Source organism: Dunckerocampus dactyliophorus, chromosome 3, assembly GCF_027744805.1.
Source record: "Dunckerocampus dactyliophorus isolate RoL2022-P2 chromosome 3, RoL_Ddac_1.1, whole genome shotgun sequence".
NCBI lineage: Eukaryota > Metazoa > Chordata > Actinopteri > Syngnathiformes > Syngnathidae > Dunckerocampus > Dunckerocampus dactyliophorus.
The window spans coordinates 33,730,098-33,746,291 of NC_072821.1; the positions used below are offsets into that span (position 1 = coordinate 33,730,098).

The window sequence follows — 16,194 nt, forward strand, 5'->3', positions numbered from 1 at the left end:
CCATGAATTCTGCTGTCTACCAAAAAATCCTGAAGGAGAATGTGCGGCCATCTGTTGGTGACCTCAAGCTGAAACCAACTTGGGTTCTGCAGCAGGACAATGATCCAAAACACACCAGCAAGTCCACCTCTGAATGGCTGAAGAAAAACAAAATGAAGACTTTGGAGTGGTCTAGTCCAAGTCCTGACCTGAATCCTATTGAGATGCTGTGGCATGACCTTAAAAAGGCGCTTCATGCTGGAAAACCCTCCAATGTGGCTGAATGACAACAATTCTGCAAAGATGAGGGGGCCAAAATTCCTCCACAGCGCTGTAAGAGACTCATTGCAAGTTATCGCAAACGCTTGATTGCAGTTGTTGCTGCTAAGGGTGGCCCAACCAGTTATTAGGTTTAGGGGGCAATCACTTTTTCACACAGGACCATGTAGGTTTTTTTTTTTCTCCCTTAATCATAAAAAGTTTAATATAAAAACTGCATTTTGTGTTACGTTGTGTTGTCATTGACTAATATTTACATTTGTTTGATGATCTGAAAGTTTTAAGTGTGACAAACACACTTTTTCACACCACTGTATGTATGGTTTGTGGAACCAATCAGTGTCGCTGCCATAGCAGATAGATTTCTTTCGTATTATCTCACAAAGAAGTATTTTATTTATATATACAGTATATGTTAAAGTAACGTACTCATTTTAAATGATAGCAATTTTACCTAAATGAAGAATTTTCAAGCATACAAATGAAATTCAAGTGATATTTCGTATTCTGGTCACTAGGCGGCAGTCATGACACAAAACGTTGACATTACATTACCTTAACACTGCATGAAGTCACGAGTCAGCCTTGGCATGTTCAGCAAAAAAAAAAAAGCCAACCCATAATACAGAACAAAAGGAAGACATTTGTAGACGGTCCCTGCGCTCCGGTCTCGCTGCCGGCTTCTCACAGAGATCAATATAAGTCAGACTGCACAGAACACGGCTCGTGTTGATCAAAACTGGGTTGTAGCTGTTTGTCTGTGTTGCCTTTTTTTTTTTCTTTAACCATCATTTTTTTTTTCTCCATGTCCCCTACGGGGCTCCGTACTAAAGCTGTTTTTCAAAAATATATTAATTTTATACACAATTATATTGTTAATTATTTAAGAAATATATTAACAAATTTGTGGTTGAATATGGCCTATTATTAGTAAAAAATATGCCTGTAATATATTATATATTATATATTATATATTATATATTAATACAATGAATATGCAAATTTAACATATGTTTTTTAAAATTTGGTATCGGTATTGCATTGGCAATACTAGTCCTGTATTTATTCATTGGTATCGGTATTGGTATTGGCAATATTTTCTTATTGGTATCAGGACAGTGACCCCTCGCTACTTCGCACTTTGAATTTCACAGCTTCACTCTATCATATCCATTTTTCAAAAATGTATTAATTAATAAATCATGCTGTTTTGTGGATGAATACGGCTATTGTTAGTTTTAAAAAAAGGCATATTTCAGCAAATTTTACGTATGTTTTGCCTCAGTGAAGCATTTTCGAGCATAAAAATGGTGAAATGAAGTAAAACATAAATATAAGGCATTCAGAAGACGCATTTAAGGTGTCAGTAATGTGACTGTGATGTTGGCATCAGACTTGATCAACAGGCTTTTATTGCAGGTTTGAATGATCTCACAATAATCCTTAACACGGGCCACGGTTGCGGCCGTAACCCACACCATAAAACTCAACTCTGAACCCCCAACGTCACTTCCTGTCCAACACCGGAACACATTTACAGCAACACACGCGAGCACAAGTCTTATTTATGTCTTAAATTGCTTATTTTCTGTAATTATATCTACTATATTGCGTAAGATGAGTGTAAAGTTGACCATAGGGGTGTTATTTTATATCCAGAGGGCTCTGATAATGTTAAAAACCGTATTTAGAAGGTCATAAACAGGTTTTTATGCTCTGTGAAAGTATTTCATTTATAAATAAGTAATCCTACTTTGCGTAAATTCACTCCAGTTCCATTTTCACTTGCATTCTTATCTGGATTTGCTCCAAATATTAATGGGTGCTTCCTCGGGACATGTGCCAAACCTCCGCATAGTTTCATGGAAACTGGAAACGTGACAGGGGCACATTTTTCTATATTAAATATGGTCGACTACAAGGGATCCCTTTAATTTCCCTAGAGGACGAAAAAGCCTACTCCCAAAAAACGCTACAAAAACATAACAGATTATTATTTTTTTTGGGATCTCTCAATCAACTTGAGTTCAGATAAAAAAATAGTAAACATGTAAATATTTATATTATTTTAACCCTGTAAATGCCCATTTGATTCAGTGATGTCACTATTTTTGCTTAGAAAAATGCAAACAAAATGAGTTATTTATCATGTAATAAATGTTGGGGGGCTGGGGCTCTGTGTCAAAGATCAGGCTTAGTAGTAAAATTGATTTTGATGTTTTTGGATTTTTTTCTGCAGGGTCAGATTCCAATTTTCCCACCCTTTCGGGTCCCTAGAGGACAAAAGAGTGTCATTGACTTCCATTATAAGCACCATTTTTCAAAATTTCAAGGTTTCATTTTGTTGAAAATAGTGCAGTTGGTGAAAGGGTGCAAAAAAAAAACAACAACAGAGCATCAACCCATTTTATATGTATTTCAGTGACATCATTGCATCAAATGAGCACTGAGAGGGTTAAAATCATAAAAACTACTTACGTGTTTGGTATTTTTTATTAGAATTCAAGTTGATTGAAAAATCTAAGACTAAAAAGGAGAAGAAATATTGATCTGTTACGTTTTCGGGAGTAGACTTTTTTGTCATTTGGTCTGGGCGTCTGGTTGACCGAGGAACTAATTTATTTATTTATTTTTTAAAAACATCTTTGGAGAAATCATGCCATATGGAGCAACACAACAAAATTCTGAGCAAAAAAACAAGCAAGAATTTACCTGCAAAGACAAAAAAGTCCTCGGGGACCCCAGATGGTTAAGCAGAGCTTCACCGTGAGCCGATAAGACTGTATTGAAATTCATCAATAAAGTCATCACTTTGAATGACTCACCATTGCCAATTAACGACACAGAAATGCTAATGAAGCGCTACAAGAACGCAGTAGGTCATCTCTAACCAGCTGGTGTTCTGTCAGTCATATTAAAAATACCACCGATATTAGTTTTCGCTCCGTCTTCCAGTCCGCTAAATCCTCCATGACTTCCTCCGCTGTCGTCTTCCCTTTTTTGAGAAATGCTGACCCGCAAACTCCCTATTGCGACCAATCAATATCATGCAGAGGACAGCCGACCACATGAAGACACACTTCCTGTAATGTATGCAGGCCGCCACCACCTCAGCCGTTCCTTCAAACCCGGAATGATCGATTCGTTTCACGTGCCCGCCTTCATGTGACCCTGTGTTAAATAAGGCCTTCTCACTTACAGGCTGCTGTGCATGTCATAGATCATCGCTTCATCTATGTATAGAGCCAAAATTGATTCTTCCTGCCCTTTCTGCCCGACATTACGGATGCACGGTGCTGCGGGATGATCTAATGTGAGGGCAGGGAGTGTGTCATTATGCAGAGGACTCTGTGTCTTTAAACGGCTAATAAATCGCTGCGATCAAACTCAAAAGCCGCCGGGAGCCTGAAAGCCAAAGCCAATAGATTTGCTGCTGGTTAATGTGAGATGCAATTAACGAGAGACATTCAGTGCTTGTTGGGGATGGCATGCATTAACTCAGCGATCAAACACTTAGAAGAAAGTAAAGAAGGCAAATTACCATATTTTTTTCCTCTACGACAGTGGAGCCTTGGTGATACTTTCTTTTTTAAAATACTCCATGAATATCAAGTTGTGTACATGGCAAATCTGCATTCTTCGCCTCTCGGCCGACACGCTCCGATTCCACAGTCTCCTACTATTGTTACGATTGGTCAGGATTGGAAGGTCGGCTCCGGAACCGCTCATAACTGCAAAGAAACCCGCCCCCGCCCCAAACGGCTACATGCTAGTAGTGATCAGCAAACAGTAAACAAGAGTTGCACATTGGATATAATTCAGGAGCGTCCAAAGTGTGGCCCGGGAGGCTGTTTTTGAAATAAAAATTGTGCCTTTAAAAAAATATATATATAATTAAAAACATAAACTAAAAGGAAAAATGACACAACAACAGCAAAAATGGAAAAATCAGCGGTAATTTTGCAACAAAAATATTAACTCATTCAATCCCAGCCATTTTTCAAAAGACAACCCCTTCAGTAGCGGCCATTTTAGACGATTTGGACTGATCTTTTCAAGGCACACAGGATATTGTATTGTATATAAACATGGAAGCTACCAAAAGAAAGATTAGACTCCCGTCTTTCATCAGAAAAAACAAGTTTGTTTCTAACCTTTTTGTAAATGAAAGAGATTCAAAACACACACCAACCATACGGCACTTCCACTTCTTTTTTTTTTTTAACCTTTTGTATCAAAGACTGTTAACTTCCACCTCTGTGACTCATTTCTCTGCTCTGGGGTCAACATTTACACCTGTGGTGTCCAAAGTGCCTGCAGCTGTTGTTTTATTGGCCCGTGGCACATTCTAAAAATATAATTTAACCAGAAAACTAAAAAAAAGCCAACAAAAGCAAAAATAGACAAATCGGCAGTAATTTTACAAGAATAAAGTCAAAATATTAAGGGAAAAAGTTGTAATTTAGCGAGAAAAAAAGGTGCAATTTTACAAGAACAAAATAACATTATCAAGAAAAATAATGTCATTTTCGTAGCATAAAAGTTTAAATATTAAAGAAAAATTATTAAAAGTCGTAATTGTGAGAAAACAAAGAATTAATTAGAAAATTCTCATCTCAAAATATCAATACTTCTGCTACTTCTGTCATTCGAGGTAATGCTTGTCTGAAACGTGAATAAAGTTGTCATTCTCATCGTAGTTCTTAATAACGAATCATTTATTTTAAAATAAATGGCTTGAATGAATTTAAATTTAAGAATTAAATTTATTTAATCAAAAACTTCATTAAATGCAAGACTCTTTAAGCAATGATATGAAATGCACAACTTTGCCAGACACCATAAGGTGAATTTGCAAAGAGTATCGGATCGGTAACACCGATACCAGCCTGAATTTTGCTCAGTAGTGGATTTGAAACAAAATCAGTGGTATCAAACTGGTCTCACGAACTGAGACACACACAACAAATGCATCGTTCTCACTCACACAAGCTTAACTCTCACTTCTACACAAACTTAAAAGGGTCCCTGACATGATTTATCAAATTTGCTTAAATATGTTATATATTGTTTGTAATTATGTTCATTGTTAAAGTTTTGAAAGTGAACAGAATATTCACAAAAATGACATTTATAGTTGATGGCGCCCCACAGGACAAACTAGCCGGCGCTGTTCAGTACCATTCCGGAACTGAGGTCATCGAGGTGACACCTCTCAGCTAAAGCAGAGTAAACAAACGCTTCTCGAGGTAGATGGTCCACTTGGTTCAGTATATTATCATCAAAACAGTAGTCATGTCAAAATGTTGTCTTGCTGCTGGATGTTCACACCATCCGAGTGACACTGTGAGTTTGTTTTTGTTTCCAAAAGAGGAAGGTTTAAGACAAAAATGGACAAAGCAAGTGCAGAAAACAAGGGACAACCTCGAGTTCTGTTCTTTGCAGTGATCATTTCACTGATGACTGCTATGAAGGAACTCCTTTACAAGAAGCATTTGGCTTGAAAGTACGGTATAAACGCGTTTTGAAAAAGGGTGCTAGCCCACCGGTACACAGGAAAAAAAAGACAAGAAGAACGACGTTGTCAAAGTTGCCACAGAATCGCTTGTTTACTATACCATGATAGCAACAAGGCTGGAAAGCATTATATATGTTATATAAATATATTTTCATAGCGCTATGTACTGTATGTTTACTGTGGGGGGAGGCAGCGGCTGTGATGAAATATAACATAAATCAGGCTGTAAAGTCCCCTTTACGCTCATTAAGAAGCCAATTTAAAACAATAATTGAAGGATAAGCAACTCCAGAGTAATTTACACTTACCATTCTGTGTTTTGAAGGCAACCAATCTTCATCTCCATGTCTTAAGGCTTAAGTCCATGTTCTGAAAGTTCTCTATTTCATCTCCATTTGTTTCTCCCTTCTTTTCTCCTCAAAAGCTATTGACACATTACTCAAATCTTTGCTATAATGACTGTAAACATCCTCTGTGACGTACACCGCCATGTTTTTTTAGTGATAGTACTCTGATCGCGTCACTTCTGGAAATGAGACTGAACAGCGAGAGCTAGCTCGTCATGGATGGTGCCATGAACTATAAATGTGATATTTTGCGAATTTACCATTCGCTTAAAAAAATTTCAATACCAAAAATGTCAATACCAAAGACGTACTTATACATTTCTATAATCCCAAAGGCCCGATCCCAACAATGTATTTATGTGTCTTTTACGTTTTTTTGCGCAAGAGGCAAAAAGAAGTGATGATGCAACTCTCCACTAATGCATTAACATTTCAGAGCACTTTTAAGCCATAAAAACGGCCACAAGGTGGCAGAAGTACATTTGATAAGATGTTAGGTTCCATGTTTATATAGCCATAGAACACAATATTCTGTGTGCCTTGAAAGATCAGTGAAAATCGTCTAAAATGGCCCGAACTGAAGGGGTTGTCTTTTGGAAAATGGCTGGGATTGAATGAGTTAAGCAAAGTTGACAAATCATGTCAGAGACCCTTTAAGCTTCACTTTCTGGGGGGGTGCGGCAGCTGCTATATCAGCTCTTGTATACCCACTGAAAACTACCAAATGAAGAAAATACATTTCTGGCATTCGGGGCAAAAACATGAAGCATACTGAAGTCTTCAGCTCAAAGGAAGAGGAATACACATGTATAATATCTTCAAACATATCCGCCGAGCCAATAAAATTGCTGTTTGGAACAAATCCCTTTGGCCCGGAGTGAAGCACAGATTGTGTATTAGATGACAAATAAGAGCCAATTAAATAAATAACATCTAAAATCCCTGATGAGTTCACTCAGTTTAAGTATAGACTTCTCAGTCTCCCCCCCCAGCTGTCACTGGGCTCTTTTATTACACAAAAATAGCTGCAAGTAAAAGAAAGAAAACACTGCATTATGAAGTAGATCATTTCTTCCATCTATTATTCATGCCCTAGACTTCTAGCCATGGAAAACATGTGGTAGGTTACTGGAAGGTAGGAGAAGAGGAGCTATTGCATCTGGGTAACATAACATGTGAGGGAGACGAAAAAGATACAGAAGCTTTTTTTAGCCTGCATCTTCCGTGTTGTGTACGGACAAGGAGGCGTACTGTGGCTGGTCCTTACATTCAGTCTCATGTCATCTCAGTGGAAAACAAAAACAAGACGAATGCAGGGAACAGCATGTTGTGTGTATGTGGAAACAAGCATGTCAATGCAGGAAGGGAGGTTGACTTCAGACAGGAATTGGCAGGTTCTCTTGAGCCCGTGTTTGAAAGCGTCCTCGCTCAAGGATAGTCCTGAAAGATAAAACTGGGAAGTCTGATTGCTCTCGCTCCAAAATGGCCCGTCCTCGTCGTGACGCCTGCCAAAGCACCGGTCTGCAGCATCCGCATCAAACCGGGAAATGTTTTGCAGGACAGAGTCGTAAAAATAAAGTCTATGTCGGAACACTTAATAGCTACATGTACTCATTTCAGGAAAACTGATTTTGATGATCATTTCATTGTGTGACACAACCCTAAACAAAAAGTTCAAACTGTTAAAGGAATTCTGCCCATCATCCACAATCCTTACGTGAGACAAGAACACACGTCTTTCTCTTTTCTGTGCGTTCTAAATACATAGAAACAGCTAAAAAGAGGCAGCTAAGAATGCACGTAATATCTCGCGGAAACGGGCTTTAATATGAATGACATGTGTTTCCTCTGGAAAAAAAATCCACCATCAATTCCGGTGTATAAGCCGCTCCTTTTTTCGTAAACTTTGAACCCCGCGGTTTATACAGCAATACTAATTTGTGACCCTGTTCTAATCTCATGACATCTCCTACACTTCAGAACTACTACTAATCGTTTAAATACTGTGCCGCTCAGTACCTCTTTTTTTGGCAGGAGCCAATCACAAGCTATAAGGGAACTCATGATGAGCTCATGAGCTCCCTCTGGTGGCTACCATGGCAGCCATTGGCCAATGAACTCCTCTGCTGGATGAAATGTACAATGGGGAAGAAGTTAAAATAGTTGTTTTTTATTTTAAACTCGTATTGGCACTTGTATTGTATATTTCTTAGGCATACCTTTTGAGTGTTAAGCTGCTGTGTGATGATTTTAGCGTTTTTTTGTAAGACAACACAGCGAGTCAGACTGTTATATTGAGTAATGATCTCCTGCGATTTCCGATGGGTTGACGAGCTCGTTGTGAGTTTTCTCATAGCTCATGATTGGCTGCCTGGTCCTCACAGACTTGTGCGTGCAACAGTGTATTTTTATGATGTGGACATGTGCGTCTTATAGTCCGGTGCGGTTTACATACTGTATGTACAAATCTGTTTTGTGGGTGCGACTTAAAACACTGGTGAGTCTTATACACCAGAAATTACGGTATTTTTGTACAAAAATAAAAAATTTAAATAAAATACTTTTAAACCAAAAATCCACAAATTTGCAGGGCCGTGAATGCTGAATCACAAGCGTACCTAAAACCTGAAGACCGAACGTACTGCCTTTGAAAAAAACCCTAAATGTAAATTACAAGAAAGTTAGCAGAAATAAATGCGGTCCGGCACAGCGAGTTGCAGACAGAGAGTACATGTGACGGCATTATTGCTCAGCTGAATGCAGCATAAGCACAATAAATATGTAGAAAGGGGAAGGGGAGTTACAGTTAACGTTTATCCTTCCTGAAGTTGCATCAGCAAAGTTCATCAAGACAGTCGTGATGTAGGCCACAAGGCTCACTGCCAACTTATCATGCAGCAGCAGCGCGTGCATGCAACTGGTTTGGAGAAAAGATATTTTTAGCTATCTTAAAATTAGAAATAAAATGTCTGTGCGCGCGTCTGTGCGCATCACATCATTGAGGGTGGCAGTGCTGTGTCATCTCGGAGCGTGTCCCTGGCTTGCCACCCCCCTGCACACGTCGTACAAGTTCTTCTGTCCGCCTTCAACCTTCCTTCTCATCAGTGATGCATTAAGTCGTGTGGACTGCAAATGCTGTCTCTTAAACGTGGTCATAACAAGTCTGACTCTCACACTGACGACCTATGAAGAAGCTACATACCGAACACCCGGCGAGCACACACACACTCACACACACGCACGCCACAACCTGTCCACATGAAGAGGAAGCATGGGAGTGGATGAGGAAGTGTCACAGTGTGAATGAATATTCAAGGAGACATCTACAAAGGGTCAAGATAAGTGAGACATTGACTGCTGTGCAGGAGTTACATTTAAGAGTATCCTAGCATCACCACAGACTGCATGCCTGCATTAGTTGCAATTTGGCTTGCTTTTTTTGGGCTATAAACTGTTGGTGGCTTTCCCAAAACAGCCCTCTCACACACACACACACACACACACACACACACACACGCGGACGCATGCACACGTAGGCATGAACTGACGGCGGTGGAGAGAGTGGAGCTCAATGGACAATCCCAGACTTAGTAAGGCTTTTTAGCGTCAAGCGGCTTATCCAATCATATATCAGATTAATACTTTTCATGAGAGTAAACCAGTCATAGAGAGAGAGAGGCATATGTGGAATGTGTTAAAACGTGCTCATCTGAAAGCCTAAGAAACCTTGCATAACCAAAGGTCATTGTGTCGCGCGCGAGTGTGTGTGTGTGTGTGTGTGAGTGAAAACAAAATCGCATGTTCAAGCTGCAGTTCAGTGATCACAACTTCACCCTTTGTGCTGTACGCTAAAACATATTTACCTTTAAAGTAAGCATGCACGATAATTATCGCACCACTAATTATCGGGCCGAAATGAGAGAATTATGACGTCATACCGATGCATCCGATAACATTCAAAATCGCTCCGATAATCTATAATTTCAAAAATAAACGCTCCATGGACATCCCACCTGACACGGCACAGCGGAGGGGGCGCCATCATGATCCTTCAATGGAACAATGGAGCTTCAGGTTGCGCAGGGGCGTCAAACAGCAGATGGAGATGTTGCAGGGGGCATCCCTCATGACTGAAGGCCCTTGTCTGTGACTTTTTCAACAGGACAATACTGCAGTTCACAATGCCCGCCTGACAAAGGACATCTTCCAGAGGAATAAGCTCACTCTTTTGGACCATCCTGCGGGTTGTCACGCCATGTGTGATCTGGCTAATATGCAATGCGTAGGTAACCAAGGTAGCGTTCGGCATAGAGCAAACATGAGCACACCTACAACTGTATCTAACTTGCATTTATTGAAATTGCATTTAATGTTAGATTATGACAACCAGCACATGCTGTAAACACACTCATTAGCATACAGTGTAGCCACCACAGACAGGAAAACGCATACCAACTAAGGGTGTAATGAATACATGCATTCATATCTAGATTGAATCGGTTAGCAGCTGTACAGAAAACTCTGTACCGTCTTCCCACTCGGTACACATTTTGTCCTCGTACTGCACCAAAAATGAACCGAACCGTGACCTTTATACCAGGCTACGTACCAAACCGTGAGGATGCCATACCATTACACCCCGAGTACAAACTTTACCTACGTGCAGAGTTCGTAAACAACTAAGCATTCAGTCACATCCTGTTCTATCCATGAGTCTCCTCCTGCTCTCTGTCTCTCTACTTTCATCGTCATGGGAAGGCAACGCTTATTCGCACTGGGCCGACACTAAAGCAGGCTGCTCCGAACTAGGCTTTTACTAGAGGCTTTTAAGTATGCTGTTGCCCTAAGCATTTTTTAGACATGATATTAAGACACCCAGAAACTGATTTCATTTCAAAATGTGCATAATATGTCTCCTTTAAACGAATGATTAATGTATTAAATGGATTGACTTTTGTCTCTAAAATGACTATCTAATAAAAACACGTGAAGACCACTCAGCTAAGCTAAGTTGCTAAGAACTAAGCAACTCCATAAATAGTCACACTTACGTTAGCATCAAGAAGATCCATGCTGTCTAGGCTCTTGCTGCGGTGAATGCGGCCTTTAATTCGACGCAAGGAAGGTTTCCCCTGGCTCATGGGCAGGGAGAGGGTGGATGTGGCAGGCATGGCCATGGCACCCGCACCCCCAGTAGCACCTATAGGCCCATCTGAAGCGTCAGGAGCACCAGAGGGTGACGTCTCGCCGTCTGACGGGGTTACCCTGCAGATAGAACACAAAGAAAGTACGAAATGTGATTAATGGATTTAGGAACGCAAGCTTCCGGACGGAACAACCTCACACAAACACATCCATGTCCACATAAATGCCACATACGGAAGTGCAATCTTCAGTGCCGGCAGCATATTCTAAGAAAAACCTGAAGATGCTTGGAGGATCAAAGTAACTCCACTTGATGGCTTCTTAAAGGACATCCTCTCCTGGTGGGTGTGGTGACAGTCAAGCAAGTGTGAGTAATTGGGCTGAATGTCAGTGGGGTAGCCTGCAGGTGGATACAAGGTACGGAGCGTCCACTTGCCTTCTATTACTAGGTCACAGCGGTACGGTACGGTACGGTACGGTATGGTACGGTTTATTTGTTTCAGACATCACATTTGCACAATTAAACACGTCTGAAAAGGAAGGAAGGAAGAAGCAGAGCGTATTGAACCACACCCCTTCTCCATTTCATCCGTGGCATAACTTTTATACGTTACCACTTAGAATATTTCACCTGCTTGCATTTTGTGAATGGAATTTTGTTCACTTCCTGCGTGAAAAGAAGGCTGTTTTGAGAAAACGGAAGAGAAAAATTCTAAATAATCAATATTGCAAAGTAAAATAGGACTAAATTTTGTTTTCAGGTTCAAATAAATGTTACAAAAAAACTACAAAAAATTAAATAGAGAAATACAAAAAACAACAAAATCAATAAAAAGGGATCATTTTGAATTTGTGGGGCAACATCAAATAATGATAATACATAAATAGTGGATTAAAAAATGTGACTGAATTGCACAATGTGTAAGTCATTACTGTATATCAGTTGGGCAATAGTTTATCGGTCATAATCAATAAATGAAATGTGTTTCTTAATAAGTGAAATGCTTGATATAACCAACCTTTGGCCTTGCAATAATTATTTATAATCGTTCTTATCTATCACAATAACATGAATAGTACTTTTTTTTTTTTTTTTGTATTACAAGGAAAATACTCAAATTCTTATGGACGTCCGTTTCCGCCACTGAAAGAAAAAAAAATCACCCATTCGTAAGTCATAATTATGAGATAAAATGTCAAAATTACGAGATAAAGAGTCCAAATTTTATGAGATAAGAAAGTCATAATTATGAGATAAAAGGTCGAAATTATGAGATAAAAAGTCGTAATTATGATATAAGAAAGTAATACTAATGAGATTAAAAAAATCGAAATTATGAGATTAGAAGGCAAAATGATAAAATGATAAAACAAAACATCATAATTATGAGACAAATAGTCGTAATGACGAGATAAGAAAATTATGAGATTAAAAAAAGTGGAAATTATGAGATTAAAAGGCTAAAGTATGACCTAAAGAGTAATAATTATAAGATAAGAAAGTTATAATTATGAGACAAAAAGTCAAGATGATGAGATAAAACAACATAATTAGAAAATAAGCAAGTCATAATTATGAATTAAAAAGTCAAAATTATGAGATAAAATCTCAAAGTTATCAGATAAAAAGTCAAAATTATGAGATACAAACTGCAACTTTTTATCTCATAATTTCGACTTTTTATCTCATAACTATGACTTTCTTATGTCATAATTGTGACTTTCAACACTCACACAGCACAACTAAAGTTGCACAACACTCACAGATAACTCATGGACAAGCACTGACAGGAGAACATAGTAAACAGACACTGTCAGCATAGTTAGTCACTCACACAGGTGGGCCTGTGTGTCTAGTCTCTGACACTACAATATGTCATTATTTATGACAACAATAAAGTTGTCATGAGTGCCCCTGCGGGCACTTTGGTGGCCTGTAGGATGAACTGTAAGCTATTATTATTATACTTGTAGAGTCGTTACAACAGTTTAGTGTAGTTCTGTCTAATAGCTTCCCATAGGAACACCCCACTCACATAGCACAACTAAAGTTGCACAACACACACAGATAACTCATGGAACAGTACTGGGAGGAGAAGATAGTAAACAGACACACTATCAGCATAGTTACAACCAGTTTGAGCCAGTCTCTCACCCACAATTTCCAGACACTCAAGCTTAGCTTTCACTTTTTGGAGGGGAGCGGCAACTGCTGTATAGACTCTGTGTACTTTTATCCTAGGCTCTTTGTCAATTTTCCTCGTTGATGACAGAGTCCAGTGCTGTAACCAAATATATTGATCTTACTTTTTACTTCAATTTGAAAAACAAGTAATCCGACACACAAAAATAAAAGCAAGCATCAAATTTGGTTCTGGCAAGTTGTGCCTCAAGGAAAGCGGTCCTCCAATAAATTCTCCTTCTACAATGCTGATAGCACTTGGCCTGCTTATTGATATTAAAGAGTCATATTGGAGGCTATCATTTCTGGACAGCCATAAAAAGGTTGCAATAATAATTTTGCACGGGGGAAAAAGGGTTGTGGCAGAAGAGTTTAGCTCAAGTTGCAACTGTGAGAGGCAGCAATGAGGCATCATTGAGGCTTGCTGAGGTTGAAGCCGCTTGCTGTGTTGGGACTGCATGTCAGCACATGGACTTGCGGCTTTGGTCACAAGAAGCGATGCTTTAATGCGAGCGGTGAATGAAATATTCATACGCGTTTGTTTTATTCAGGGTACTTCAAATTGTATGGAAGGATTGTATTTAATATAAAGACGCGTGGGACTGAGCTCATGTTCGCCTTGATCGTGTCATCTTGCATGATAGTGTGCCACTGTCATGTCTACTGGATAAACGTTTTGGTTTCCACAGACTGATCTTATAATGCCCAATAAACCAAACCTGCAGTCTGCTCTTTAAAAACCAGGGGTGTTTTTTTCCCAACAATAAGCATCATTGAATGTTTAGTTCTGGTGTTGTTTAAGATGACTTACATCAAAGATGGACTGTTGCGTTGCATTTTTATTATTAATTAGGGCCCGAGCACAAAGACCCAGCACATGACCTCATACACCGTAGCTCCCTGTGCTATTGCATATTGTTAACTTTACCTAAATACATACAGTTGTACCTCAGTTAAGGTCCGCCCCGGTTAGCACGCTTTTCGGTTAACATCCAAAATGTATGCTAAAATTTTGCCTTGGTTTTGCGTTCGCTCGCCTGGTTGGTGTGGAGTTGCGCGAGTATCAAACTGTTGTACTGTGGTACCTCGGTTAATGTCCGGCACGGTTAATGCGTTTTTGGTTAACACCCAAAATGTATGCTAAAATTTTACCTTGTTTTGCGTTCGCTGGCCCGGGTAGCGTGCAATGCCGCCAGTGACAAACTGTTGTACTTTTAAATTTTCCAAATATTTCAACTTTCTTCTTAAATAATCATTCATACATTTTCTTTTCATAATGTTATGACTTTATTCCCGTAATATTATAAAGTTTTCTCCAACCTAATCTTCCAAATACTACAACTTTATTTAGTTTTTTTGTTTGTCATATTACGACTTTTATAAAAAAAAATCGGTTGTTTTCGTGAATATTGCAACTCTGTGCTCTTAAAATTACATTATTTTTCCTCATAAAACTGTGATTTTATTCTCGTAAAACTACGACTTTTCTTCTCGCTATAATACCAATTTTTTCTCTTATTTATTCTTGGAAAATTACAACTGTTTTTTTCAATTTTTGTTGTTTTTTTCCCCCCAACTTTCCATCTTCTGTAACTTTCTTCCTGTAACTTTTCTTCTCATAACTATGGCTTTTTTTATAATAACTTTTTCTTGAATATTTCAACTTTATGCTACTAAAATGATTTTATTTTTTCTCATAATATAATGATGTTACTTTCGTCAAATTAAGACTTTTCCTTGGGGGTTTTCCTCAAGCGGAAGGTGGAGGAGTGCAAGGTGACTAACATCCACCTGCTCTGTGATACCATCATGCGGGAGTGGAATAGGACTCCTGAAAAGAACCTATGGAGCTCTGGTCAATTCCATGCCCAATACCATTAAGGCGGTGCTTGATAACAATGGTGCTCAAACGAAACATTCACAGCAAGGACATTGTAAGACAATAAAGGACAGTGAATCTATACTGCTTAGTGATGTGTCATTCGCAAATGATCCGGCCCCTGAGAGTCGACTTTTTGAAGCGAACAACGGGGGCCGGTTCTTTGAAGTGAGTGAGGCAGATTTTTTTTTTGGTCTGTTTATTTTTTTGGGGGGTCAAAATGTGTGGTGTCATATGTGTCGACACCGAGGGATAGGGAGGGAGGGGTTACACCCGGGGTGTCCAAACTTTTCCCACCCGACTGAAAAGCGAAGCGAAATGATTTCTTTACATAGTGCCTGTAATGCTGTTTTCCCCATTTTTTTTTTTTTTTTGGTTTAATTAAATTTCTTGCCACGTGCCGTGGTCCAATAAAAAGGCCAGGCCGCACTTCGAACACCCCTGGTCCAAATGAAGAATGAAAAAACGTGCTACTAAAAACAGTCATATAGTTTCATATAGCATAAATAATACAAGACATTGAATTAATTTATCAATTAAATAGTAAAATTAAAAGTATTTGAAACAATAAAAAGTAAGTACAATAATAAAACCATTAAAATAAATGATTACTTATAAAAAACTCCTATAAGAATGAAAACTTTATTTACAATTCACACATGGCTCCATTTACAATCGGTCAACATTTCAACAGACAGACGTTTCAGACAAACATTGCCTCAAATGGCTGAAGTATCAAAAGTATCCATATTAAGATTTGAGTATCGATGTCAGTGCATGAAGAGCTGGTTTCGGAAGTATCGATATTTCAGTGTCGATCCGCACATCCCTAGCTTTCGTTCCTCAAAGCAAGTGACTTCTCAGT

At 38.9% G+C, this 16,194-nt stretch overlaps 1 protein-coding gene across 11 annotated transcripts in view; it reads right to left on the reverse strand.

Moving 5' to 3' along the window:
* tjp1a (tight junction protein 1a) overlaps window positions 1–16,194 on the reverse strand; it is a 155,590-nt gene that overhangs the window by 107,529 nt on the left and 31,867 nt on the right. For all 11 annotated transcript variants that reach the window (XM_054771566.1, XM_054771576.1, XM_054771568.1 and 8 more), the window contains exon 2: window positions 11,175–11,388. In XM_054771566.1, coding sequence (XP_054627541.1) covers window positions 11,175–11,388 — 214 coding nt within the window. The remainder of the gene's footprint in view (window positions 1–11,174; window positions 11,389–16,194) is intronic.